The sequence below is a fragment of the Crinia signifera genome, chromosome 2 (genome assembly GCF_055691185.1).
Source record: "Crinia signifera chromosome 2, ASM5569118v1, whole genome shotgun sequence".
In the NCBI taxonomy this organism is placed as follows: Eukaryota; Metazoa; Chordata; class Amphibia; order Anura; family Myobatrachidae; genus Crinia; species Crinia signifera.
In genome coordinates this window covers 312,859,577-312,887,112 of record NC_139218.1, presented here as the reverse complement: position 1 = coordinate 312,887,112, position 27,536 = coordinate 312,859,577, and the positions used below count along the sequence as shown (strand labels likewise).

At 44.0% G+C, this 27,536-nt stretch overlaps 2 protein-coding genes and 3 non-coding genes across 5 annotated transcripts in view; 4 read left to right on the top strand and 1 right to left on the bottom strand.

Annotated features, from left to right (window-relative positions):
- On the top strand, positions 1 to 5,433 carry TPT1 (tumor protein, translationally-controlled 1). Its single transcript, XM_083168961.1, has 6 exons — positions 1 to 157; positions 2,682 to 2,755; positions 3,056 to 3,243; positions 4,058 to 4,163; positions 4,262 to 4,378; positions 4,787 to 5,433. Exons 1-6 carry the CDS (start codon positions 130 to 132, stop codon positions 4,787 to 4,789), a joined length of 516 nt encoding a protein of 171 aa, XP_083025087.1. The 5' UTR covers positions 1 to 129; the 3' UTR covers positions 4,790 to 5,433.
- Positions 2,136 to 2,265, top strand: LOC146061834 (small nucleolar RNA SNORA31). Its single transcript, XR_014471281.1, has one exon. It is a non-coding gene; the product is annotated as a small nucleolar RNA SNORA31 (small nucleolar RNA).
- On the top strand, positions 3,903 to 3,971 carry LOC146061817 (small nucleolar RNA SNORD58). The gene has a single exon (XR_014471266.1). It is a non-coding gene; the product is annotated as a small nucleolar RNA SNORD58 (small nucleolar RNA).
- On the top strand, positions 4,588 to 4,716 carry LOC146061835 (small nucleolar RNA SNORA31). Its single transcript, XR_014471282.1, has one exon. It is a non-coding gene; the product is annotated as a small nucleolar RNA SNORA31 (small nucleolar RNA).
- Positions 5,434 to 16,139: 10,706 nt separating the features above from the next.
- Positions 16,140 to 27,536, bottom strand: part of GTF2F2 (general transcription factor IIF subunit 2) — a 171,485-nt gene continuing 160,088 nt past the window's right edge. The window contains exon 9 of the mRNA XM_083168959.1: positions 16,140 to 16,560. Coding sequence (XP_083025085.1) covers positions 16,441 to 16,560 — 120 coding nt within the window. The 3' untranslated portion in view covers positions 16,140 to 16,440. The remainder of the gene's footprint in view (positions 16,561 to 27,536) is intronic.

Below are 27,536 nucleotides of genomic sequence, written 5' to 3'. Positions count from 1 at the left end.
TCACCAGGGCCGGGCCGCCCCTATATGAAGCCAGTGAGGCGCTGACTCGTTCTTTTTACTCCCCACCCTCCGCCGGCACTGAGCCTCCCGCACTCTGCTCCGGGGACGCCAGCACCAGCCGCCGCAACCATGATCATCTACAAGGACAGAATCAGCGGTGAGTAGCCGGTGGCCGGCCCGCTTGCCCAACTCATTTACTCTCGCAATTATTGGCAGTGTATGGCGGTTTCGCCCGTGCCGGTGCTGCGGCCTATGCGCTCCCTGTGTTCCCTTCACAAGTGCCGGCACATGTGGCCGGAGGGTCTCGGGGCGCATGTAGCCGAGGGGGCCCCGGCTGCCGCATGGTACCCGCAGACTGCCTGCGTCACTTCTGCGCCTGGCTGCCGGGACTGCGCTCTCTCACCCCGGGCGGCGGCGGCGGTGGTGGTGATAGCGCTTTGCCAGCTCCAGGAGGCGCCATTGTGACGTCTCGCCCCTTGTTTTGTGCGTCACCGGCGGTGGGAAATGGGCGGGAGATGTGGGGGAGGGGTGTTGCCGGGCAGATTAGGGCATCAGGAAGGGGCGGTTTCCGGTGTAGAACTTTCTGGCTGTGTACGCGGTGACTGGCAGCCGGGCTGGTTACGCAATGTGTACCGCGGCTCTTCCGGCCTGTATGCTAGGAGCGGTGTAGCGCGCTCCGGGCGGGTCAGGCTTTTAACATTCTCACCGGACTGCGGGGTGTTATCCGGGACTAGTAAGGGGGAGATCCGAAGTTCTATACCTTCAATTGTAGAGAAACTTTTGGTTCTGTCCCACCGATGGCGAAAGCATTTGACGATGAGCATATACGATCGATGGCCATGCACAAAGTTCACTTGTACACCTGACCGTAGAAAGCCCTGATGTGTAGCATTCGGTGTGTAAAGGTTAACACTGTAGTGTCTACCATAAGGTGTAATCTCCACTGGGACAGGGACTGACACGTACACACCTACTGAATACAATCATAGGCTATCGAAAACTTCCCATAATATCAAGAGTGTTAAAAGAATCTTGCGCCAATAGGATCAACCCCATATGTTTAAATGCTTGAACCGGCACCTGAATTAAGCCGATCTCGCACCCTTCGTTGGCTGAATTTGCTAAAAATTGCTTGCAAGCACTTCTAAGCGATTTCAGTGTGCCCAGTGCCGTAACTGACCCCTAAGTTAGAAAAATGACAGCACGAAGGGTTGGCAGTGCTATTTGTCATGGGCAGTGGCACAATACCAGTGTGTGATTCGAACCCACCCTCCCTGCAGCATGACTTAGCACTCCCTGCTTGTGCTTTTTGGGCCCTACACACACAGGCCAACATTCAGTTATTTTCTGAGTGATTTAGTAAAATATCTCAATGCCTGAAAGGCATTTAAACCGCGGCGTGTACCACACCTTATCATCTTGAGGTTCTGGCGCTGGTAGTCTTACGGCAGTCTGTTGGTATACTGAATATTGGGGTCTTGACCAGTGATATACTGACTACATGTTATGGACAGACCTTAAGAACACTGTATAATAAAGATGGTTGTTGGTGTAATTATTAATGGTAACCATCAGTGGTGTGGCTTTGAGTGTCCAATGATGGTAAATTGTGTTCTGCGCGACTCTGTAAATTCTAGATCAATTACCTCCCAGTGCCCTGTATCAAGCTTCAAAAAGTGGCTGGAGGTTCATATCCAATCAGCTCCTGCCTGTCTCTTTTCAAAACCCGACACGTAGGAGCTGATTGGCTGGTAGTTTATCACTTTGGGAAGCTTGATACATCTGGCCCCAAGTATCTCAAATGGCTCTGTTCTGTGGGATAGTGATCATGCACCTTTAAGATGGTTCTGTCCAATCTGGTGGAAAGAACTTCTCACTTGCTCCCATATTACCAGCTACTTGCTCCCAAACTCTGGAAAATGGGCAAAAACACTGTTTGGATAAAGTCATTAAACCAAATGCACTTAACCAATCTGTCTGCATGACCATAGTGGTCGATCTCCCCATCCCCCAGTGTTTGGAGGCAAATGGTTGCATTCCATATGCTCCAATACATTACCAGAGGTGTGTTCCCACCAGCTTGGACAGATTTTTAGGCGTGTACCCAGTTTTAAGTATCTACGTGGCTTGGATCAATGCATCTATTGATAGACCACAAGCTTCTACTGTAGCTTTTTGGTTTGCACTGAGATGCTATAGAAACCTTTCCTTGCGCTTTCTGTCTGTCAGACTTTGACTTAACAGATTGAATAAAGGAAAACATAAACAGGAGTTGCGCTATTCTTTTTCTTTGAAACAAATTGACTACACTTAACCCACTTTGGTGGTGTGTCTGTTTAGTGGACTATATTCTTGCCTTAGCTAGAACTCTTCTGCAACCAGTGTTGACCTACTTATCTGATAAGGAATTGGTATAGCTCACAAACCTTCATTTGCCGAGTTCCACACAATGTATTAATGTGAAAAACAAACTCTAATACAGCCACTAAAGTCCCTGTCTTATGTGCCTCTCACGGTCTACAAACTCAGTTTGAACAAAAAGGTTGGGGGGTTGCATTTGTTCTACTCTTGTTTCCTGCTGTGATTTAGAAGTGCACAGATGGCCTACTTTCAGTGTCTGCACACTGTCCTTTTCAGCATTTGAAAACTGGAAGCCTAAATGTGTTTTTTTTTTTTTTTAGGAGATGAAATGTTTTCTGACATCTACAAGATTACCGAAAGCAGTAATGGAATCTGTTATGAGGTTGAAGGGAAGGTAAGTTGGTTTCTCACAGTAAACTAGAGGGTTGTGGTGCTCTTGAAGGTTTTTTGTTATATAGGGGTAGATTTATTAAGCTCGGTGAAGTGAAACTGGTTTTTATCACCGACCAATCGGCTCCTACTTGTGAAGCTACAGGCTTGGTTTGAAAAATGACAGTTAAGAGCTGATTGGCCGGTGATAAAAACCAGACAGTTTAAACACTATGGGGTAGATTTATTAAGCTTGGTGAAGTGATAAATGTTAGTTGTGGTAGGCTTGTTTCTGTTGCCTTCTAATTTGCTGACTTATCTTTAGATGGTGACCAGAGAGGAAGGTGCAATTGATGATGCTTTGATTGGTGGAAATGCCTCTGCAGAGTGTCTTGATGAAGGATCAGATACCACAAAAGTCACTGGGATTGATATAGTATTAAACCATAAGCTTCAGCAAACAGGCTTTACCAAGGAGTCATACAAACAGTATATTAAGGACTATTTGAAAAGGTAGGTGATCAGAACTTAATGTCTCAGCAATGTTCTGTAAATGTAACTGAAGCTTCCAGGTGGTTTACAAACACCTTAAGGCCGATTACTACTTTTACAGTCTATAGGGTTAAGAATTGTTTGAATGTTAAGCAGGCCACTCGGCTAGATAATTGGAGAAGTAAGCTTTAGCGAATTGGAATTAACAACTTTCTGGAAAGGCTGTCTCTTTATGTGGCCCCATTTATCTTGGTTAAAAAAACCTTTTATTAACAAATCAGGTGTGGTTCAGGTACTTCACTAGTGCTTGAAAAATGACGTGGCTGAAAGTCAGTGAACTACATTAGCATTTCCCCAACCTGTGATGCCCACATGAATCCAGCACCTGTGGCTTTTGTAATGGGGAGGCAAACTATTATCTTTAACCTGTTCGTGGGCAGGTAAATAAAAACCTCATAACCTCACCAGTCAGTTTCATAGGTGTATGTAAACAAAGTTAGTGTCACTGCAAAGGTGTCTGAATTAGATGGTAATCAATTTTATCTCTTGCTTGGCAATCTGCCTCAGGAACTGAAACCAGGCAGCAGAGTAAACCCAGAACCTACTTTCCCTTTTTATCAGTCTTATATTCTAGTGCTTCATTTAAATAAAAAAAAAAAAAAAAATGTTTGTCCATACTATGGCAATGATGACTCTTAGGACACCTTTGGAGGCTTTGCTCCTATGAAACAACTAAAAGTCTGAGCACTCAAATGAAATGTGGTATGGCTTGTGTGGGGGGTTTTTTCCCCCTCGCTCTCAAAGTTTAAAGCTAATGAATGTAATTTATTTGTAGCCTCAAAGCCCTACTTGAGGAAACTTGCCCAGAGAGAGTAAAACCATTCATGACTGGTGCTGCAGAAAGAGTCAAATTAACTCTATCAAATTTCAAGAATTTTGAGGTAAGTTATTGTCTGTACAATAACCCTTCTATATTCTGCTAATGTTTGGCGATTATGGAACAAAATGCAGTTTTCTCACCAGCCCTTCTCTGTATTAGTTTTTCACAGGAGAGACCATGAATCCCGAAGGCATGGTGGGACTGCTAGACTTCCGTGAGGATGGTTTAACACCTTACTTCATCTTCTTCAAAGACGGGCTGGAGATTGAAAAATGTGTAAGTTATCAATCTGACAAGGCATTTAGCAACATTAACTGGAATACAGTAGATTGTATTTTATATTGTGGTGAGCTATAGCTCAAATTGGGTTACATTTCAGTTGATTTTAAAGACCTGTAAAATTGAAGGTTTTTCCTAAAGTAGAAAAGGCTGTATCCAATTCTATGGCTATTGCAAATACGTGGCACATTATATACTTTTCTTCAATGCATCTATTGATAGACCAAAAGCAGTCCTGTTGCCTTCTGGTTTGCACTAAGATGCTAAATAAAGCTTTCCTCGCGCTTTCTGTCTGTCCTGATGTGACTTAACAGATTGAATAGAAGAAAACACGTTTGATATCTTTTTGTTCCTTATGGAAATCTACTGGATGTATATAGTTACATTATATTCTATATTTTACAGTAACATCATTTGGATCATCTGTCACAACCAACTGCTGCTTTCCATCTATACAACATCAGGATTAAGCAAAGTCTTAAGACCAACTCTAACTGGACTGTTATCATTGAGCTTCATTTTTTTTTCTGACCCTAAATTATTGGAGTGGAGACATTTTAAACTCTTGTCATTTAGTCCAAATAAAGTCATTAAACTCCACTCTAGGTAAAAGCCTCTGTGTGATACTTGGTCATTCTCTGGTATAGAATGAGTCTCCTTCATGCATGTTTTAAAGAAGCTACAGCAGTCTGACCCAAGCGCCAACTTCTGCTCTGGATCATCAATGAAAGTGTCTTATTGTCTCTAAACTCCCAGCCATGAAGGTGTTGCGGAACTCGACCTGCGGTCTGCCGCACTAGTTCAGCTGTAACTTAAGTGGACTGTCTACAAAAGGAAATGATCAGCCCTATGTCAATGTTTTGTAGAGGTTATTTCATTTGAAGACTTTGGTAGCTTGTTTGCTGCCGTTTAATGGAATTCATGCATTGCTTTACTAATGCGATTACCTGCGGTATAAGAAAATGGTAGGTTGCAAAAAGTTACTGCACATACTGACCCCTTACTACCACTGTTACGCCTGTTCAACATTAAAAAAAAAAAGTATTAACTAATATACGCATCATAAATTAATTCCATAAAAAAAGAAATGTTGCTCTTGTGTTAGTGAGTGTGTACATACATCTAACAGTTATGGTGGCCTAGGTCCACTATATTGAAAGAACTAGGGTACTTGTATAATTTGGCGGCGCCCATCGCATATCATAACGCATGCGATGAGATGCGTTTTCCTTGGATAGTGTGCGATGGCATACAATTTTCAAATTGTATGCCATTGTACATGGCATACAATGTGATTAAACATTGTATAAGCACCCTAATGGGTGCTTATACAATGTTAAATGCACCCCCCCACTATAAACGTGAACCCGAAGCGTGGCGAGCGCAGCGGTACGCGTCCTACGACCTTTTCATACCCCCCACTATCCATGTCGGCGTGGAGTTGAGAATAGAATAGTGTGGCCAGCGGATACCTGTGAAGCCCGCGAAGGGACGCGTTTACCTGTGAAGGTATCCGCGTCCGCTTGCCACACTAGTCTCTTCTGGATAGTGGGGGTATGAAAAGGTCGTAGGACGCGTACCGCTGCGCTCGCCACGCTTCGGGTTCACGTTTATAGTGGGGTGGGGGTGTATTTAACATTGTAAGCACCCATTAGGGTGCTCATACGATTTTTCTTCGCATAGGGGGTCAAAATCACGTCGCATGCCATCCGGTACATGGCATGCGTTCATCGTGCGATGTACATCGGGGGCGCCGCTATAATACACAAGTACCAGAACTAGTGTTGCAACAATACCACTCCACTCAAATACCTGACTACATTTTCTTCTGAACCTATTTGCACCCTGCTGCCATTCACAGAAGTGACCATGTGCCGGCATCAGGCCCATGTATAAGAAAGCTGCAATATGAATATATGTGAGTTGTAATGCCTCTAGCCTGATGGCTGGCCATATGGAATGGTAAGTTGCACAAATTCCAAAGCCTGATTTATGTGCCTTAGAGGCCCATACAAATAGTTTTAATGCTACAGCATATCAACAATCCATTGGCTTGTGTAGTTATTTCTGAAATACAATGTACTTACATGCTATGCGTACTTGATATTGACTGATCTTACGCAGTATGGCTGCCCCCCTCTCCTCCCCCCTCCCCAGTATGCTGGCTGTAAAGAAAGAAAACCAGTGGTTGGGCACTAGGATGGTAGACTGGAAAACGTGAGCATAACCCATATGATGGTTGGTTAAACTTAATGTGTAAACAGTATGACATCAAGAGTTTTCTATGGGTTGCATAGTGTGCATGATCCAAACACCATGTACACTGGTAATGTTCTTGGCACTGAAGCTGTGTAACATTTATTATTGAGCACACAGCTATATAATTTGGAGATAATGTGATTTAATTATGAAAATCAATAGAATGGATGCTTTACTATACTGTCTGTATGTGGTTTTGTGTTTTACAGCTGTAAACACTATTAGAATGTGCATTGCCTACAAGGCTGTTACATAGGAAGCCTGGCACTGAGTTTCATTTGGTGTAAACATCTGTATACTCTAGCACCATGGTATAACAATAACAATGGTGTATTTGCTCTGGATTGATCTGTTTTTCTGGCAATAGTGAGTGGAAAGAATCTTGTTATACACCATACAAGGAGAAAGTGGTGTACTTATGCCCAGAACTAAATTCTCTTTAAGGTTGGGCATTTAATCTGAGCTTTAACCATATTGGAAGAGGGAGAAGTGATCTGATACTAAATCCCCTTCAGTGGCAATCCTGAGAATTTTCTGGGCTGTGCCCAGTCTGGCAAGCCTGTAAAGTTCTTGGGATTGCCACTGTTTACAGCTGGGCAGTGCTGCTGAGTGTAATCGCTGAACTCTGGCAGCTTCAGTGCTGCCCGGCTCCCTCCCCTGTGCTGTACCTCCTCTCCATGCTTTTCTATACAAGTCTCCGGGCTGCCTTATGACAAACGGTGTTTTTTTTTTTTTTGTTTTTTTTTAGGGAGCGCTTCCAATAAAAAAAAATCGCCCAGTGGGGAGTGCTCCCAAAAAACCCTCCACTAATGAAGGTAGTTTACAAAGTGTGGTGTCACATACAGGGGGGACCTTGGTTGATGGTGCAGAACCAACTTAGAATTATTTATGATCAATATAAAAGGCAAAATCAATGCTTGTGGCTGCCAATCATAACATATGAGAACAAAAGGGGTCAGTGATGTGTTAAGTCAGGGTTGACAAAGTTTGGAGCCAGATAAATGAATAATAGGGACAGAGTGCGCCAAAGGTGTACACATGCCATAATGTCCATTACACATTATATCAGACATGTCCAAACTATGGCCTTCCAGCTGTTGTGAAACGACAATTTTCATCATGCCTTCACAAAGTCTTGCTAATTATGCAATGACAAAAGTATGGCAAGGCATGCTGGAATGTGTAGTTTCACAACTGGAGGGCCATAGTTTGGACATGCTTGCACTATACCAACCATGGTCATGCTCATATATAATCCCACATGCCATAATTACATACTATCCCACATAAGTTGTGCTCATTGCTAATGGGGTTAACATGCTTGTTACCATGATTTGCCAGAGGCGAACTTGGGTAAATGGCAGCCTTCTCCTCCACCCTGCCGTTACTATATGCGGTAATGGCATCAGCCAGGCAGAGCTGCTTCCCCGCAGGTTCGCCACGGCATAGCTATTTAAAAATTTGCACCAGATTGCAAGTCATTTGGAGCTTGGTCCGACAGCCATTCAGGAGCTGAGATACCACTTCCGCTCCTGATTGGCTCCCAAACTGCAAACTCCAATTGGCTTGGGATGCTAGCTCGAGTTTTGTTATAGCCGTGCTGCGACGGACCTGCTCTTGCCGCCGGGGGGGGGGGGGGGGGGGTTTAGGGTTGATGTTGATGACCAAACCTCAAGCCCACGTGGTGACCTGTGGCCCAGGGTTTGTCGAGCCCTGTGGTAAGCGACATAATTTGATACTAAGGATGATGAACACAATTTTACAGATATAGATGTATAATTAATGTCGTTTTCCAGAAATTCTCAATCATTTTTGTAATGTTCTAGGGCAGTGTGATTCAAAAAATGTTGGGATCCACTTGTTTAAACTTTTTTTTTTTCTTTTTCCTCTTCAACAATCATACTACTCATACTGAGTCATTACACGTCAGCGCGCCTCTCTTCCCCCCCCCCCCCCCCCCCCCCCCCAAAATAAAAAGTCATCCACCTGTGTCAGAATTTTTTTAGTTAAAAGGATATCAAAATAACTTTTTTTTGCCAACTATCTTGACTGGTGAGTTTTTATATATTGATTTTTCTATGTATTAAATATACTAAGCCCACTACTGATTGGCTAGGGGAAGACTTTGCTGGGAAATTCCTCATTCTTGGGGAGGAGCTGCAAGTGGAAATACCCTGTGGCTCCTCAGTCCGGTAGTATGGGAGACTCGATATGTTTGTTTAACAATCGTGGATGCCTACATGGACCGAAGAGGGTCTGATCTACACCAGAGTGGATGGGGAGTATAATTTCTTGTCACAGGTACCACTAAGGTCAAGAGAAGAGGCCTACGGAGGATCCTGTAGATAAGTATATATGCCTGAAAGTAGTATGTATTAAAGTTTTTTCTTTTCTGCATCTTTTATTTAGGTATTTATGTTGTGGATGGGAACGGATGACCCAGTGTGATCATGTTTTGGTCAGGGGACCCTATATAATTGTTCCCCAGCAGTGGCATGATACTGCTGGCTGTTTGAGCCGATGCTGGTTGCCAAAATATGGGAGACCTCTACTCCTTTTGTCCCCTATATTTTGGGAACCAGGACCAGTCTGAGAGCTGGACATAGAAATACAGGAGCACCACAGCCACCCCTCCATCCTCTTCTGTATTTCTGCAACCAGGAACACCTCAACGAGCATCTGGCTGGTTATTGCCGGGCATGGGTCCACATGCCAGTTTTACGTTTTTAATTTATACTGAGAAACATTGCACAGATCTGACTGATCCTTGTGATGCTAGTGGGTCATACTGTATTGGCTGCCATAAATTTGCCAGCTAAATAAAAGTACCTTCTTGCCTACCACCACTAAGGCCTCAGGTTCTAAGTTTGGGGCGTTTAAACCTACTTTTCGTTGTTCATTTCGAGGCGGAGTTTCTAGTAGAGGACAGGCGGGAAGAGATACATTCCCAGCATCCAGATTTGGGGCCTTCAGTAAGAAGCAAGTGTCAAAAGGAGAGGATAAGTTCTCCGCATGACGGGGTACAGGTTCTGGTATCAGAGTGGGGGGTCGCCTCCTGCAGTATTGGGACAGGTGGAACCTTCCATCAGCCGACCAGTGGGTTCTCTTCATAGTATCTACAGGTTATCGGATAATTTTCAGGGGAAATCCACCAAAGATATTTCTGCCAACCCCTTTGCCTCAAGAGGCCAGGGCACGCACGGTTCTTCTGGAAGCGGCCTTGTCTCTGAGGGAGAAGGGCGTTGTGGTCCCGGTCCCTCAGGAGGAACACAAGAAGGGTTTTTATTCAATACTGTTTGGTACCAAAGCCAGATGGGTCAGTCAGACCCATTCTAAATCTGAGATCACTAAATCAACACCTATGGGTGGATCATTTCAGAATGGAATAGCTCCTCTCAGTGCTTGGCAGCATAGAGCCAGGGGAATTTTTAGCATCCCTGGACATCCAGGATCTACATATACTGATATGCAGGGAACATCAGTCTCTTCTTCGCTTCACAATAGGGGAGACTCATTTGCAGTTCCAGGCACTACCCTTTGGTCTGGCCATAGTGATCATCCCTTACAGACGACCTGCTATTCAAAGCAGAGTCGGAGACCAAGTTGTTGGAAAACCTGTCCATAGCAACACAGTTTTTGCAGGACATGGGATGGGTTTTGAACATGTCCAAATCCCATTTAATTCCATCTCAGAAATTACTTTTTCTGGGGGTGATACTGGACACCCATTTACTCAGGGTTTTCCTTCCAGAATCCAAAGCCAAGGTCATCCGTCAGTTAGTCCTACTGTTACTGCAGGCACACAGTCCTACAATTCAGCAAGGGGTGAGGCTCCTGGGCAAGATGGTGAGTTGCGAGACGCTCCAATTTGCCAGGTTTCATTCCAGAAGTTTGCAGTGGAACATTCTATCTTGCTGGTCGGGAAACGCAAAGACCATAAAACAGAAAACTTTGCTTCTCTCTCAAGAGACAAAGGAGTCTTTACTTTGGTGGATGGACATAGAGACTTTGCAGCTAGGGCAGTCCCTTCGGTCTTGGAACTAGGTGGTGATAACATCTAACGCCAGTCTCAGGGTTTGGGGGGCAGTTGCCCTTCACCATCGGTTGCAGGGTCTTTGGTCCAAGCAGGAATCCAGACTTCCAATAAATATTTTGGAGCTTTGTGCAGTTTGGATGACTTCAACAGGCCGAGGAGAGTTTGAAAGGCCTTCCTATCCGAGTGCAGTCGGACAATGCCACGGCTGTGGCATACCTGAATCATCAGGTTGGGACTCGCAGCAGGATGGCAATGCAGGAAGTCTCTCAGATACTTACCTGGGCAGAAAACAACACTCCGGTTCTGTCTGCTGTCTTCATTCCAGGGATCCGGAATGTGGAAGCGGATTTCCTCAGCAGGGAGGATCTGCTAGAGGGGAAATGGCGCTTGCATACGGCGGTATTCCAGGAACTTGTGAATCTCTGGGGGCTCCCAGAGGTGGACTTAATGGCATCCAGAAACAACTGTCAGGTTCCAAAGTTCTGTTCCAGGGACCAAACCGCCTGGGCGGTAAATGCAATGACGGTTTTAGTGGTAGTTTCATTTGGTATATAGCTTCCCTCCGTTCCCAATGATAACGAGGGTGTTGCAAACCATTCTGATAGCACCGAACTGGCCCAAGAGGTCGTGGTTCTCGACATTCTAAGGTTATCAGTGGAGTCTTGGCCTCTGCCTCTTCGTCAAGACCTGCTAAGACAAGGACCTTTTCTTGACCAGGACCTTGCTCGGCTCAGTTTGGCGGCCTGGCTTATGAGACTGCCTTATTAAAAAAGAAAGGTCCTTCTGATGCGGTGATTCAGACTATGCTTAGGGCTCGTAAGCCAGTCTCAGCTGCATATTATCACAGAGTTTGGAAGATTTACATCAGGAGGTGTGAGCGACAGAAAGTACACACCTCCAGTTTCAAGGTATCCAGGTTATTGGAGTACCTACAGGATGGCTTTTCATCGGGACTGAGTTTACAGTCTTTGAAAGTACAGCTGTCCGCTTTATCTATTTTTTTTCCAGAAAAGGATAGCTTTTCTGCCTGAGGTTCAGACCTTTTTACAGGGTGTTACCAGGCTTAAATCACCGTATAGACATCCGGTGGCACCATGGGACTTGTATTTAGTTCTGTCTGTACTTCAGAGCCCTCCTTTTGAACCTTTAAGGTCAGCAGACCTTAAGTATGTGTCTTGGAAATTGGCATTTTTGTTAGCTTTTGCTTCGGCAAGGCGTGTTTCGGAGTTAGTAAACGTTGTCCTATAAATTTCCGCATTTAGTTTTTCATGAGGATAGGGCTGTGCTTCGAACAGTACCTAAGTTTTTACCAAAAGTGGTTTCCTCATTTCATTTGAACCAGGAGATTGTGCTCCCGGTATTTTCCCCTCCTGAAGGGGGAAAAGGTGGGTAGACGTGTTCCTTCTCCGATTAATGCACATACCACCAGGTCAGTAGCTTCCTCTTGGGCTGTGCGTCATGGGGCTACAGCGGAGCAGTTGTGCAGGGCTGCCACTTGGTCCTCTGTTCACACCTTAACCAAATTTTACAGGTTCCCTGAGTTCGCGTTGGAGGACGCTTCATTCGGACGGGCAGTGATGAGAACTGGCAGTCTGAACATACCCTTCCATAGTACCGGCTCGTGAACGTCCCAACGTTAGCGGTGTCACCGGAATGGACGAAAGAGAAAAGGGGATTTTTTGTAAGAATTTCCAGTCCTGTGACACAGCGATCCCTCCCCTACGCTCAGTAAGTGCATGCGTGTCATGTTATGGTAAGATGACTGTGCATACAAGATGTTGGGCATTGTACCGAGTTGTGTATCCTAGTGTGCTATTTAAGATTGAACTGGAGCATTCTGAGGATGCAGAAGGGGAGGAGCCTGCAGCCAGAGGAAAAGCTTCAGCTATAGGTGCCTTGGCTCCTGCGGACCCTCCTACATCCCAAGGCTAGCTGTGTCACGGGACTGAACTCAGAGAAAGGGGTTTGAACGGCAAGTTCTTACAAAAATCCCCTTTTATTAACAAGCTTAATTCTGACCATGCACTTAATCCCCTAATTTTCTATAATCTGGTTCACTGCCTGTCAATCAACCGGTGGACCTCAGCACCTGACCAACCCACACAACGTGCCCTCGCACATGTAACTGCACTACCCGTAGTATCCCCACACCTGACACTGCTCCAACCACACCACCTCCAAGGACCCTTCCCCACCCACGACAGCCTCCCCTCACCACCCACAGTACCCCCACATCGACTTGCGGTAACCCCAAGACCTCCCCTCCAACACTGGTGGAACCCCTGACCACCCCTAACCCAACTGCAGCCCCCTGCACCCGCCCCTCCCCCATCCACACCACCCACATGCAGCACTCCTGCACCTACAACTCCACCCGGGTGGTGGAGTATAAGGTGCGGGGGTGCTGCATGTGGGTGGTGTGGATTGGGGCGTGGCGGGTGCAGGGGGGCTGCAGTTGGGTTAGGGGGTGGTCAGGGGTTCCATCGGTGTTGGAGGGGATGTCTTGGGGTTACCGCAAGTCGATGTAGGGGTGCTGTGGGTGGTTGAGGGGCGGCTGTCCGCACCACCGGACACACTACCCCACCTGTGGCAACCCTGCAGCTGCCACTCCCCCACCCCTGGTACTAATGCACCCACCCACGGCACCCCCACTCCTCAACCCGCAGTACCCCTGCACCCAGCCACGACAACACTTCCTTGGTATCGGTCCCTCGTCGCCGGTGTCTTGCTTCTTTGCTGGGGAGCTGTATGAGGCTCCGGCAGGACTTGGTCCACGGAGCTGCAACACCGGCTGACGTTACTTCCGGGTTGGGCGATCTCGCTAGATCTCGTCCGCCGGGAGTACGTGCTGCAGACAGAGCTCCATGTGCTCTACTCCATGTGCTCTACACCCCTCACAGCCTCCTCCTCGCGAACCCTGGACCAAGAGCTGCCGGAGCCTCATACAGCTCCCCAGCAAAGAAGCAAGACACTGGCGACGAGGGACCAATACCAAGGAAGTGCCGTCCTCCGGTGCCACCTAGCATTGACGCTCACCATCCACCAACGTATTACTCCCCGCCCCCGCCACCCTTGCTCAATCTAACCAGACTTTTGACTCATCCCAGCAACCAAAACATGGGAGCTGGATCACGGAGTTAAAAGTTCACTGCTATCCCCTGGTCTTGACATTTGATATTGGTAATACAATAGAGACATCAAGTGGCAACTCTTGTTACTACATCTATTTTATGATAAGGTAAACTTATTGCTACTGTTAAATACTTACTCAAAAATATATATAAATACTAATTTAAACATCTTCTTTTCATGATACTGACTAGAACATATTGATAATCACTTTGTTTTCACAATGTCTGTTACTGGTGCCACTATTAGCCTCATGGCTACAGAGTTATCAAAACGGTTGCGGATGTCATACTTAGATATCAGGTTCAACCGAATACTGTCTCTCTTTGATCATACACAGGTGTCTCTAGAACATGGGTCTTCAACCTGTGGCCCTCCAGATGTTGTGAAACTACATGTTCCAACATGCATTGCCACATTTTTTCCTATAAGAGCATGCCAAAACTGTCAGGGCATGCTGGGACATGTAGTTTCACAACATCTGGAGGGCCACAGGTTGAAGACCTGTGCTCTAGAAGAACAGCCTTTTAATGTGGAACCTCCACCTTGGTCACAGAATCAATTTGAGATTGATGATTATTTTGACACAAATCATAGTGTAATATCTGCCTCTTCCAGCCTCACACCCATCACTGGGGAGCCCAATTCAAAAAAAATTCCCGTTCTGTACCACGGAACTAACTCTTGCAGATAATGACATCAGTTTTGCCCGTGATACAGTCTACAAATGGCAATTTGAGGAAAACTTTAGTAGGAGTTTTACATGAGTTACATCGAAGGCCATTGAAAAATAAACATACACTTTATTTGGTCCATTATGGTTCTCCATTAGCTTTGCCCCTTTTTGGAATGTTGTTCTTATCATTGTGATGGTTTATCCCACCCCCTCAACGTTTATTTCATTACCATTGCTTCATCTCTTTGGTGCGGTGACAAAGAAACAGATTTCCTCTTTTGACCACATAGATTTTCTCCTATAGAACACACTACTTTTTTGCCTACGCCTTTTGCTATTCAGAACTTTTTTTTTTTGGTTATCTTGCAAAGATAAATTCTACATCATCTATATTTTCATATATAACTGACTCACAAATGTTGGCTAGATATGTTACATTTTTGTTTAATATTATATTTTTACAATCCTATCCCTTTTTACATTTGTCAGTTTTCTAATTGCAGTTATTTATGTTTGGGACCTGAGGAGTTTTTGGTTTAGAATGATGTTCATAGTTTATTCTCTGGATGCGGGCTGTGGTTACAGCTCCCATCCTCCTTTCTGTTGGATAGGTAAAATAGTAAATGAAGTCGTTGGAAGCAATGCATCTTTTTCATCCACTGCACAGGTATACTACCAATATCTTTTTCTAACCTTCTCTTCCAAGATAGATACTTCTATTATATGCATAACACAGTATTTGGTAAATACCTGAGCCACGTTTAAGAATAGGGTTGTTTTTTGGACCGAATGTTAACAATGTACTGAGGCAAATGCTTCAATAAAAAAAAAAAGTAAAAAAAAAATGGGCAAAACCATGTGCACTACAGGTGGGGCAAATGTACCGGTGGGGGATGGAGGGCGGACAGCAGTGGCTGGGAAGCGGCGTCCGTGAGGGGCGGGCAGCAGGGTCCCTGCGGTGCTGGGCATTAAGTCTGCGGGTCCGTGCGGTGGATGGGAACTGAGTAGCCCTATTCGAAGGGTGGCGGTGCGGGAAGCGCTGCTGAATTGGCTGAATCTCAGCCAAACAGCATCCGGCTAGTGTTTTCAAATTCAGCAGCGCTTCCCGCGCCGCAGCCCGGAATATAGCGCTACTCAGTTCCCATCCACCACATGGACCTGTTTACTTAATGCCCAGCCCCACAGGGATCCCACTGTCCACCGCAGGGACAGGTGTTTGTCCCATCAAGGATTTAGTCTGGATCAAGAGGGGCCAGTCCCAGCTTAGATATATTCTTAAAATGGCTGCCCCAATAGTGTGTCAACAGGTGTAATCCAGCTGAGAACCCATACAATGCTGTGTGGGAAGACCTTAAATGGATTCATAGTGATCCCCTTAAATCAGGGGTGGCCAAACCTGTCCAAGATCTGTCAACAGTTCATGTTTTTCAGGCAACCTGTAGGAATGAATGAAGCATGTTTGACAATGTGAACGTTGGTAATGACTACAGCCGTGCACCGCATAGGGGATTTGGAATATGTGGACCGTTGGTAGATCTTGAGGACCAGTTTGGCCACAGCTGCCAGCCCACATATGGATTCATATGACATGAGGAGCTATCCAGCAGGCATGCCACAGGAACAAGAAAGCAGTAGCAAAAAAACACCACAACTCTGTCTACAAATAAAACAACACTTTTATTCTGAGGGGGGACAGATCGTTCCCCAAACAGATTTCTACAAAAATATTTAGAAATTGTCGTTAACACTCATTTTTAATAATAAAACTGTGGCAGGTGCAAAGTATTGTCTACATACAGAGACCATATTGAATTGCCCATGGACAAAGTTTTTCCCAACGACCTGTTTTCTTTGCATTGTGCTGCAGATCACGTTTACAAAAAAATTTAAAAACAGAAACGTTTTTGTGGTGTGTTCATCTCCTCAGTTGTATGGTCTTGTCTGCCATGTACAACGCTGTTAGTCACTCTTTTCATCTCCTTGGTAATGTCTGTATTCTGGCTTCAGCTCCCATGTGTTCTTGTGAGTTCCTTTCACATTGTATATGCCAATATCTCTCAGAATTTCTTTTAAATATGTCTGCAAGATAAAAAACAAAACTATTTTGATTCAGCTAACAAACATTTGCTTAGTAACACCTCCTCAAGTGGCTTCTTTTCTGAGTGCCCCGAAACCAGGTTTCTTTATGTCAATTTTTATTGACAGGAGACATTTTCAATCACCCTCATACAGGTAAAAAGTACCACATTTGATACCACTTTATGTGCAAATCGATGTTTATTGTATATCAAAGCATACTGTGTTGTCTTAACTATATAGGTAAAACAGAAAGAAAATGTAAAGAACGCATGGGTGTTCATCAGAGTGCTATAAAGCAAGCCCTTAGCCAAGGCTCAGGAAGAATCAGACCTAAGGAAGAGACTCTGGGCTGCAGTGGCTACAAGCTGGCTGCCAGCATCTCGGGTAGGGGCTGTTCCTGCCATGGATGTGGTTGCCTGGGGACATATACTAGAGTATGTCACATTGCCACCTCCTGGGGTCCAGCTCCAACATTAACTGGGTTCTACAGTGCACACTTATCTAAGCATGAAATAATTACAAAACATGTTTAACAGGCAGCCCCCATAGATCAGGACATAGAAGAGGAATGGCTGCACCCTGGCCTAGGCTGACAGCAGGCAGGAGGTAGCAGGGGACACATTGGGAGGATAACCCCCTGCCCACTTTTCGAATTTAAATATTAACTTCTGTAACCAAAATTAACTTTTGACCTCCGTGCTATTTGATGTGGGTGCACTGTAACAAATAGTGATATAAGTGGTATAGCCTACTGGTAACTGCCTGTCACTCCCCTCACTGGCCTTCTATACTCTGTTACAATGCAGGGATAAAGTCATCATGTCTGCATACATAGGGGGCCCATTTATTAAGGACTGCATATACAATGCGATCTGGGCCAGATATTACCGCCCAGAATCGCATTGTAATATACGATTCTAACGTGCAGAAATCATCTGCCGGTCTGGGAATGCATGGTTAGCTCTGACACACACACACACACACACCCCCCCCCCCCTGCTGACCGCACTGCCCTGGAGGACAGTGGACCAGTGGGGCCTGTAGCCCATAGAGCACAATGGGCTACCGCCATCTCAGCAGAATGAGCCCAGGTACCGGAAGCGATGGTGTGAGCGTTATGTATAAGCAGCGCTAATACGGTCAGCAACTGTAGACATTATATATCTATATCACTATCTCAAAACAAACATTGCAGATTTAATTCCCACCAATAAAATCACGAAAAATTCCAACTTTCTCAATCTAGAAAAATACACAAGCAGATGAGAGAGTTGTTCCAGCTCTAGACCATCCTGTCTGATGTGAATTTCAACACTAAAGATGGCCTAATATGCATGTTCTGTATATGCTCTGTCTTCCTGCTCTTTGTGATGTTAACATTCTTTCAATACTGTAGGATTAAACGATTCAAACAGATTGTTTTTCTTTTTTCCTTGGGGGTGTTGTGGCGGCTGTGATTACATGTTTGTTGCAGCAAAGATATTTCAGAATTAAAAGTTTACGTTTTCAAACTGAAGCATACACTTTTCTTACCACCCAGCAGATGGCAACAAACAGCCACAGTTACTGTAATGTTTTAACAGCATCATTTAAGAAGTCATTCAACGCTGTACTGAATCTAGGTCTACTGCCGGGTACAGGCAGCAGAATACTTTGCAGTAAACTGTTGAAACACTGAAGGTGCCCATATACGGTGCGATGATCACATACCGTTATGGGCTGTATCGCATCACAACGCATGCATTTTGCGTGCGATGCGAGGGCAGTACAAAAAAAAAGTATGTGCAGCACTTACTTTTTGTACTGTGCGATGAGATGCCCGCAGGAGCGCATATCGCATGGTGCCATCGCACCATGTATGGCAGGCATGTCCAAACTATGGCCCTCCAGCTGTTGTGAAACTACAAGTCCCCTCATGCCTTGCCACAGTTTTACTATTAGGGAATTCTAAAAGTATGGCAAGGCATGCTGGTATGTGTAGTTTCACAACAGCTGGAGGGCCACAGTTTGGACATGCCTGATTTATGGGAACCTTTACACTGATTTGAACTGATTTTTTAAATGAAGTACAATTCTAAAGACACTTTAAGACAAAGTCCACTTGCTATCTGGACCAGGTAACTGAGACACAGTGCATGTTTGCCCAGTATCTATTCTGTAATGTCAAACACACCAGACAAATGGTGGTGTTCCCATAGCAACCAATCAAATTTGGCAATTCATCTATAGTTAAATGAAAGCTAGAATCTGCAGCTTTAGTAATCTACCCCCCCCCCCCCCCCCATGTTTTTTAATGATGGGGGAGGGCTCTCAGTTACTGTACTGTTCCCTTCACAGTAACATCAGAACAGTGCAACTCTTATTTCTGACGGTCAGACCCCCTGGAGCAGGATAGTACTTGGTGGATCACCCATGAAATAGATCTTACGGAGAAAGAACCCTGTAGAGCAGGATTTGAGTTAACAAGTTATTATTCTCTTCAATACTCAGAGCACAGGACAACCAATATCATTCCCAGGAGTTGAAAATTTATATGATCAATTTAAAGGATATATATATATATATATATATATATATATATATATATATATATATATATATCAGGAAGAGGGAAGCATATTTTTTTGCTCTCAATGGATCCACCGTGTCATCTTGTGTGGTTACGTTGCACTTCTGAGTTTTTTTGCTACCGTCTACTACAGTGGTTCTCAACCTCGGTCCAACAGTGCATGGTTTCCAGGTCTCCATACAGAATCACCGGTGAAATAATTAGCTCCACCTTTTAAAATGTGTCAGTGAATAATGAGTGCACCTGCCGGGTGACCTGGAAAACGTGCATTGTTGAGGACCGAGGTTGAGAACCACCGGTCTACTACAAACCGGAATGAATCCAGAGTATGTTGGAAGAGCCATTGTCATGTTCCATTAAGTATGATTTTGCAGGCTTTATTTGGAGTGGGGAAATATCTTGAAACTAGTAAGCCTGCTGGAAGCAAATGCTTACAAAGCTAGTAGATGTAGTAGCTAGTAGATGTTCGCTCGCTGCCAACAGATGACAGAGTTCCTGAGCTGCACGGACACTAGACTAATATATCTATATATCTATCTCAGGGGTCCAGGAGAATTCCACCCCTCCCTATACACATCAGGCCCCTTATCAGGATCAGAATATGGGTGACTGGTCTTGAGGGCTAGATTCATTTGGTGAAAGATGGAGGAGTGTACTTTTTTTTTCACAGAGGAAGAGAAGGAAGGGTAGGTTAGAAAGGAAATTGATGAGCTCCGTTTTAGACTTGCAGACCTAGGAGTTAACTAGCTTACCAAGGAAATCAGTATACAGAGAGTAGAGACTCAAAAGGTTGACATGGGGTTTTTCACCTGAATGTCGACATGGACACTGGTTAAAGTGCACCGCGTCTGAATGGCATGCTTCAGGGACAGTGCCTGGCACACCATTTTATTCCCCCACCAAGTCCTATTGGATGGCAGGCGTGAAATACCACCTGTCGGCTCAAAAAACAGCGAAAAACCCCATGTCAACCTAGACCATGTTGACCTAATGCTTGTGTCGACCTAATGACCTGTCGACAGCTATGTCGACCTAGTGATTGTCGAACAACTTGCTGTAGACCAAATGACCGTATCCCTTTCCAGTTTTATTCTTAATCTTCTCTGCCTCATAATTTACTACAGTTATGGTTCTAAAACGTGAACTCTATGTCACACACTCCCATATATTTCACACATAATTGGGGAATTCCTAACTCAATCTTGGCCAGTACCACCTGTCACTTTTCCTAGAACACAGAGCTGCACAGGAAAATTGTTAGGGTAACTTATTCTATAGCGATGTGTACAGCTGAACATAGCGCCAACACATCACAGTGAATGGAAAAGGAGATAATAAATATTATTCACATAAATCTAGTTTCTAAAAAATGCAATCCCTACAACTAAATTATTGTATATTATAGTAAGAAACTGCCATTAAAAGCAAAGACAAATTCATGCTAGCACTACATTAAAATGAGGTAAACCCTTCTAAGATTACTGTTGCTATGGTAATCACACAGAACAATGCTGATGAAAGACCACTTAAAATGTGTCATACACAAACACACACTATGTATCATGTTATGCATGTGAGATTGTATGTATGTATGTATATATATATGTGTGTATGTATGTGTGTATGTATATATATATGTATATATATATATATATATATATATATATATATATATGTGTATATATGTGTGTATACAAAGCCGGGACCGGACAGATGGACGTCAGCAGCGTCAGATGTAAGAGTCTGCGTCACTCAGGAGGCAGGACAAGGTAGTCACTGACGAAACACGTTGGGGCATTCCTCCTGAGTGACACAGCCTCTTACCTCGGACGCTGTGGACGTCCATCTGTCCGGTCCCAGCCTCCTGTTGTGCATCCACTGCGGTGATTTCTACTGAGCATTTATGTTCGTAAAAGTGTTTTTTACATTTACGCTGAACATATACACACACACACACTATATATATATATATATATATATATATATATATATATATATATATATATATATATATATATATGCATTTCTTCAATACAGACCTGGCACCGGCAAATACCTATTATCGTGGAGTGCCGTCCTGCAAACCCACCATTATATATATATATATATATATATATATATATATATAGTTTTTTGGGCAATGGAGCGCTGACACCTGCTTTCAGTTGGGCCTTTTTAGGGCTGTAATGCTCTCCAGATAGCAGTAAAGAAATATAAATTCACTTGTCCTTTTATTCTTGGACCGCTGCTCCCAGCTGTGAAAAGGGCCCTATCCAAAGGCACCTGATGGATTCTGGGAAGAAAGAGGGGACTGGTTACCACTAGATTCAACAATACCCGTGAGTTACAACCACTCTGTAGCGGTGTCATTGTGTATGCTGTTCTTGCCAGTGGAAATATTGTTGAAGCTAGTGGTAACCAGTCCACTCCAGACTTATAATTCGGTACGAGTCTTGTACATTAGAGTGACCACTTGTGTGTTTTTTAATATTTGTCTTTTTAAATAAAACGATATTGGACTATTGGGCGCCCCCCTGTCCCCTCTTTCTTCATATATATATTACATAAAAAATTTGGCCCTTATATTGCGCTTATAGAAGGCAGCACTTCTATGAAACCTTGCTGTTAATCAAGGAAACAAAAAAAAAAAAATAGGGATACAAAAAGTACAGAAGTGCACTATAGACCATCTCACCAATATTCAGATATGAAATACTTCTGATTGTAAAATATGAAACAAATCATATAAAATCAGATAAATGTATTCAACAACATTCCAAGTGTAGATTGTTCACATGAGTATTTCATCCAAAAATGCTATAACCCTACACGTTTCATCCGCGAGGACTTCAACGGGGGCAATATATAGCACCAGAAGTTGACTAGAATACCCATCACTGGGTTTCATAGCAGCTTCATGTAAACGATTTCCATAATTGGGGATCAAGTGGGCTTGCATATACACTAATATTCCTTCAACGATAGATTGGTGGACCATAATAGGGTGGATATTTTATATATATATTAGACCACCTAGTTCATAAGATAAAAAAAGAATACTTATGGTCTGAGAACTGTCAAGACCTATTCTTTTTTTTTATCTTATGAATCAGGTGGTTGTCATTCTTGCAGTGCTTGACTGAAACACTGAGGTGACTTCTCTTGGCACTTATTGTCTAAATGGCTTAATTACTTGAAAAGACGATTTTTTTGGGTCCGCCTAAAAGCAGAGGACAGGCCTGGTGCCCGTTTGAACGAAAAACCAATCTATTATTCTAAGATCGTTATACCCTTCGACGGGATCAAGTTCCTCCATATTTAAACCTATTATGGCTACTGAACTATTTTATGCACACCACACAGTGCTACCCAATTAGAAGGAAAGGTACTTCTTTACTTTCACGGCGCCAGCATGGCGCCGCGCTACTTCCGGGTTACGCTCGCCACAAACTAAGTAAAATAAACGAAGTTAACGCCATGCCAACATGGATAGTTCATACCTCCACTATCCATGTTGGCATGGAGTTGATTTTAATTAGCGTGGCGAGCCACCGAGCCCGCAGCGTGGGCGAGCGGGCGCCGTGAAAGTAAAGAAGTACCGAAGGAAACACAGTACCGAATTCAAAAGGCCATAGGTACCGATGTAGTTTTTCCACTATATTAGAAATGTTTCCATCTCACATTTGCTTTAAAGGGAATTAATCTAATCTATGTTCCCACCAGTCAGTCAGTTTATACCCAAAGATAGATTTGCAAAGAATATATAAGATCAATATTCTGATCAACAGCTTTATTTTCTGATTATATCCAAAACCCACACAATATTGCAAGTTACAAGCATTTCTAAAGTACGTTAACGCAAGCGGTTATGTTTTAGATCAATAATATAAAAACCTGAGAAAACATATATGTAGTTGTGGAGGTGTAAATTACTTCACAAAAACCAGATTCATGCACCTTTCTTACCATAATTACACTAAACTACACGGAACAGAAAACAGGCTAAAAATATTTTAAGGTTGCTGTACAGGATGCTAAAACCAGACAAACACGTATTCTTCCTGAGAAATTATCCAGAAGCTGATGTATTTAAAATAAATGTGTATAGTTACTTATAATCATAATGATTGCTTGTCATTCTAAGCACAACCTTTATCTTTTTCAACATGTCATTTAAACACAACAGAAGGAGAAAGACAAAATACCAAAACTTTATAATATAAACCAACAATTTCAAAGTGCAGAAACACTTTGAACATACAGACTTGCATATGGATTATTGGGAAAATACAGTAATATTAAACATTTTCCAATTATTTAAATAGACAGGCCTTTAAGTTGTTAAAGCAATGTTACCATGCCTTGCAAATAGTAAAAAAAAATGGGCAAACCCTATAAATATCAGATTTTTGCCTGATAATTTGTTTTCCTCTACTCCTCCATGGCAGCCAATCACTGGGTTCCTCCCTTCTGGGCAGTACTTGTGGAAAGGAAAAAAAGACCTCCTTCTTGTATATATACGCCCCCTTCTCTTAGGGTCTTCATTTTCTTAAGCTTCAATGCAAAACACAGATCATTAAGCATGCATTTAACATTAGGGTAGGGAATATATGCTGCCATGGAGGAGTAGAGGAAAACAAATTATCAGGTAAAAATCTGATATTTCCTCTACCTCCTACCTGGCAGCCAATCACTGGGTAATGCCCCAGCAGTGCATACTTACGGGAGGGATACAAACCATAACTTAAAGTACTAGGCATCCGCCCGTGTGTCTTTTTCAAACAAAAAAAGGGTTTTCATAATTTTCTTACTCATGCCACAGCAGCACTGAGCACTTTTCTCCCAAACTTTGCATCCGCTGAAGACCAGACGTCCACTCTGTAATGCTTGGAGAAAGTGTGGGCAGATGCCCAACCCGCTGCTTTACATAAGACCTCTATCGAGGCAGATCCTTTCTCTGCCCACGGTGTTGCATAGGCCCTGATTGAGTGGGCTTTTAATCCTGGCGGAAGTGGTTGACCTTTTACCTCATAGGCCTTTTGGATGCAGCTTTTGATCCACCTCGCAATCGTGTCCTTGGAGGCTCTCTGCCCTATACTACTTCCTTCAGTAAGAACGAACAGGTTCTTTGTCTTCCGCCAGGTTTCCGATCTTTGCACATATATTTTTAGTGCTCTGACCAAGTCCAGTTTATTCAATATTTCTTCTTTCGCATTACTTGGTTTTGTGCATAAATAAGGTAATATAATTTCTCTATTGATGTGGAAGTCCGACACCATCTTGGGAAGAAACAAAGGATTAGTGCGCAGCACCACCTTATCCTCAAAAAAATTCATATATGGCTCTTCCACCCATAATGCCTGTATCTCCGATACTCTCCTTGCGGAGGTGATTGCAACGAGGAAAGCAACCTTCCACGAAAGTAGTTTTACCGGAATATCCTGTAGAGGCTCGAATGGGGGTTCCATCAATGCACCCAGAACCAAGTTAAGATCCCATGGGGCTATGGGTTGCCGAATCCTTGGCCTGATCTTGCCTGCCGCTTGGACAAATCTTTTTACATATTTATTGTTGGCTACCTCCATGTCCAGCATAGCCCCTAATGCTGCGATCTGTACCTTCAGTGAATTAGTAGCCAGACCTTTCTCCAGCCCCGACTGTAAGAATGCTAATATTGAGGGAATACTTTGTGGCGGGCTAGTATTCTCTGTGCACCAGATCCTGATTTTTTTTCCAAACCTTATAATAGGTGCTAGATGTGGACTGCTTTCTTGCTTTAAGCAAGGTTGTTATGACCGCTCTAGAGAACCCTTTGTTCCTTAGTGTCTCGGACTCAGCAGCCACGATGGTGGTTGTCGTTGGCTTATCACCCCCTGTGACAGTAGGTCTGCCCTATCCAGGAGCCTTACGGGTCCGTCTACTGCTAGCTGCAATAGCTTCGCGAACCACGCCCTGCGTGGCCAGAAAGGTAGCACCGCTATCACTCTCGCTTCTTCCCTCTGTATTTTCCTTAGGACCCGGGCAATTATCGGAATTGGTGGTAACACGTAAGCTATTTCCATGTCCCATCTGGATGTTAATGCGTCCGTCTGTGCTGCCCGCGGGTCTCTGAACCTGGAGAAAAACGTCGGTACTTGATTGTTGCGCGATGTCGCCATGAGGTCCACTTGCGGAGTGCCCCATCTGTCTACCAGGGTTTGGAATACCTCCTTGTTGAGACACCATTCCCCTGGTCTGCACATGTGCCTGCTTAGCCTGTCTGCTAGCACATTCTCTCTTCCTGCTAGATGCACCGCCAGTAAGTTTATTACTCTTGGTTCAGCCCACCTTAACAGTTCCGACACCTCTCTCATCATTGTTATGCTTCTTGTTCCTCCCTGGTGATTGATGTACGATACTACGGATTGATTATCCGTCCAGACGACCACTTCTGTATCCATGAGCTTGTCCTGAAAGTATTGGCATGCCAAGACTACTGCACGCATCTCTCTTAGGTTCGAGTGCTTTCCTCTCCAGTACTCCGACCACTCGCCTTGAACCGTATCTGTTCCGCATACTGCTCCCCAACCGGAGCTGCTGGCATCGGTAGTAACTATTACCTGCCTGACTTGAGCAAAAGATCTGCCGTTGCTCAACCTGTCGTTGTTCTGCCACCATTGCAGATCCTCCTTCGCCAGCCTTGATAGCAGGATCTTTTGCGACAGGTTTTTTCCATCCCCATTCCACTGGAATAGGAAACAGCTTTGCAGCTTCCTTAGGTGGAATCGGGCCCAAGGTACCATCTCCAGTGCTGCCGCCATCAGCCCCAGCATCTCCATACATTGTCCTGCTGACACTACAGTTCTCGGAATCAGCGCCGCAGCCTTTTCTACTATTTTCCTCCTTCGTTCGGCCGTCAAGGCTACCTTCATTTTGTGAGAATCTATAGTCGCCCCCAGATACTTTATTACCCTGGTTGGTTTCAATTGACTCTTCTTTTTGTTGACCAACCATCTGTGTTGTTCTAGACATCTCAGAACCCTTTCTGTATGTTGTTCTGCTTCTTGCTCTGAATCCGCCACAATCAACAGATCGTCGAGGTACAGCCATATTGCGATACCTTCCTGCCTTAGCTTCGCAATTATTACTATGAGTACCTTTGAAAATGTCCTGGGAGATGTTGACAGGCTGAACGGGAGGGCTACGAACTGGTAGTCTGTCCCGCCTATTGAGAATCTTAGGAATTTTTGGTGTCTCTATGAAAAATGTCCCTGGTTTCTTTAAAAACTTGATCTTGTATCCTGTTTGTATTACTTCTAGCACTCATTTGTCTGTGGTAGTCTCTTCCCAGGCGTGGTAATACAGCAACAACCTTGCTCCCACAGAGAATGGCTCGTTGTCATTGCTGCTCTCTTTTTGAGGGGAATCTTCCTTCCCTGCCCCTTTGGGCACGAAAATTCCCTCTTGATTGCCAGGGAGTTCTTCTGTATCCCCTTCCTGGTCTATACGCTCTGGCTTCCTTGAAGTCTTGCGCTTGGTATCTAAATGGTCTAGCTGACACTGCCTTCTTTGGAGCCTTTTCTTGCGGCAGCCAGACTGATTTTCCTCCTGATATTTTTGATATACAGGTTGAGTATCCCGTATCCAAAATGCTCGGGACCAGGAGAATTTTGGATAACGGATTATTCCGTATTTCGGAATATTTTAATATTTCAATTATGTATTTTGAAGTATCTTGTATGTATGCTGTATAAACACATAAAATACACACAAATATATTTTATTACCACATAAAATACACACAAATATATTTTATTTGTTCAAAAAACAAGGTTTCAAAACATGAAACAAAATTTGTGTACTATCTCAGATATTGAATTTGAATGCCAAGCAATCATTGTCTTGCACATATATAGTGCCAGTTACATATCATGTCCCCAGTGATGCTGTTACAAATGTCCCCAGTGAGTTTGTAGCAAAAAAAATATTTTTTATTCACTTTCTGGAATCTATGGTTTTCGGAATAATTCGGATAACGGATACTCGGATACGGGATACTCAACCTGTAATATCATCTAGTTGTTTGCCAAATAAATAGCTCCCTTGGAAAGGCAGGGACATCAGTTTATTTTTAGATTGGACGTTCGCTGCCCAAGGTTTAAGCCATAGGGCTCTCCTCACAACTGCTGCCATGGCTGTAGATCTGGCTGTCAGCTTTACTGCATCTACCGAAGCTTCGCACAGAAACTCCACCGCTAGCTGTATATCCTGGATGGACTTTATTAGGTCTGATCTCTGTATGCCATCCAGCATATCCCCTTCCAGTTGATGACACCAGCTTCTAAGGACTCTCAATGTCACCGCCATTGCTGATGTTGGTTTCAAAGCTGCCCCCGAAATTAGGTGCTGCTTCCTAAGGCCCAATTCT

Coding starts and splice junctions, on each gene's coding strand:
- TPT1 (XM_083168961.1), top strand. CDS start 130: ATGATCATCTACAAGGACAGAATCAGCG. Junction 158..2,681: donor CTACAAGGACAGAATCAGCG/GTGAGTAGCCGG, acceptor TTTTTTTTTTAG/GAGATGAAATGTTTTCTGAC. Junction 2,756..3,055: donor GTTATGAGGTTGAAGGGAAG/GTAAGTTGGTTT, acceptor ACTTATCTTTAG/ATGGTGACCAGAGAGGAAGG.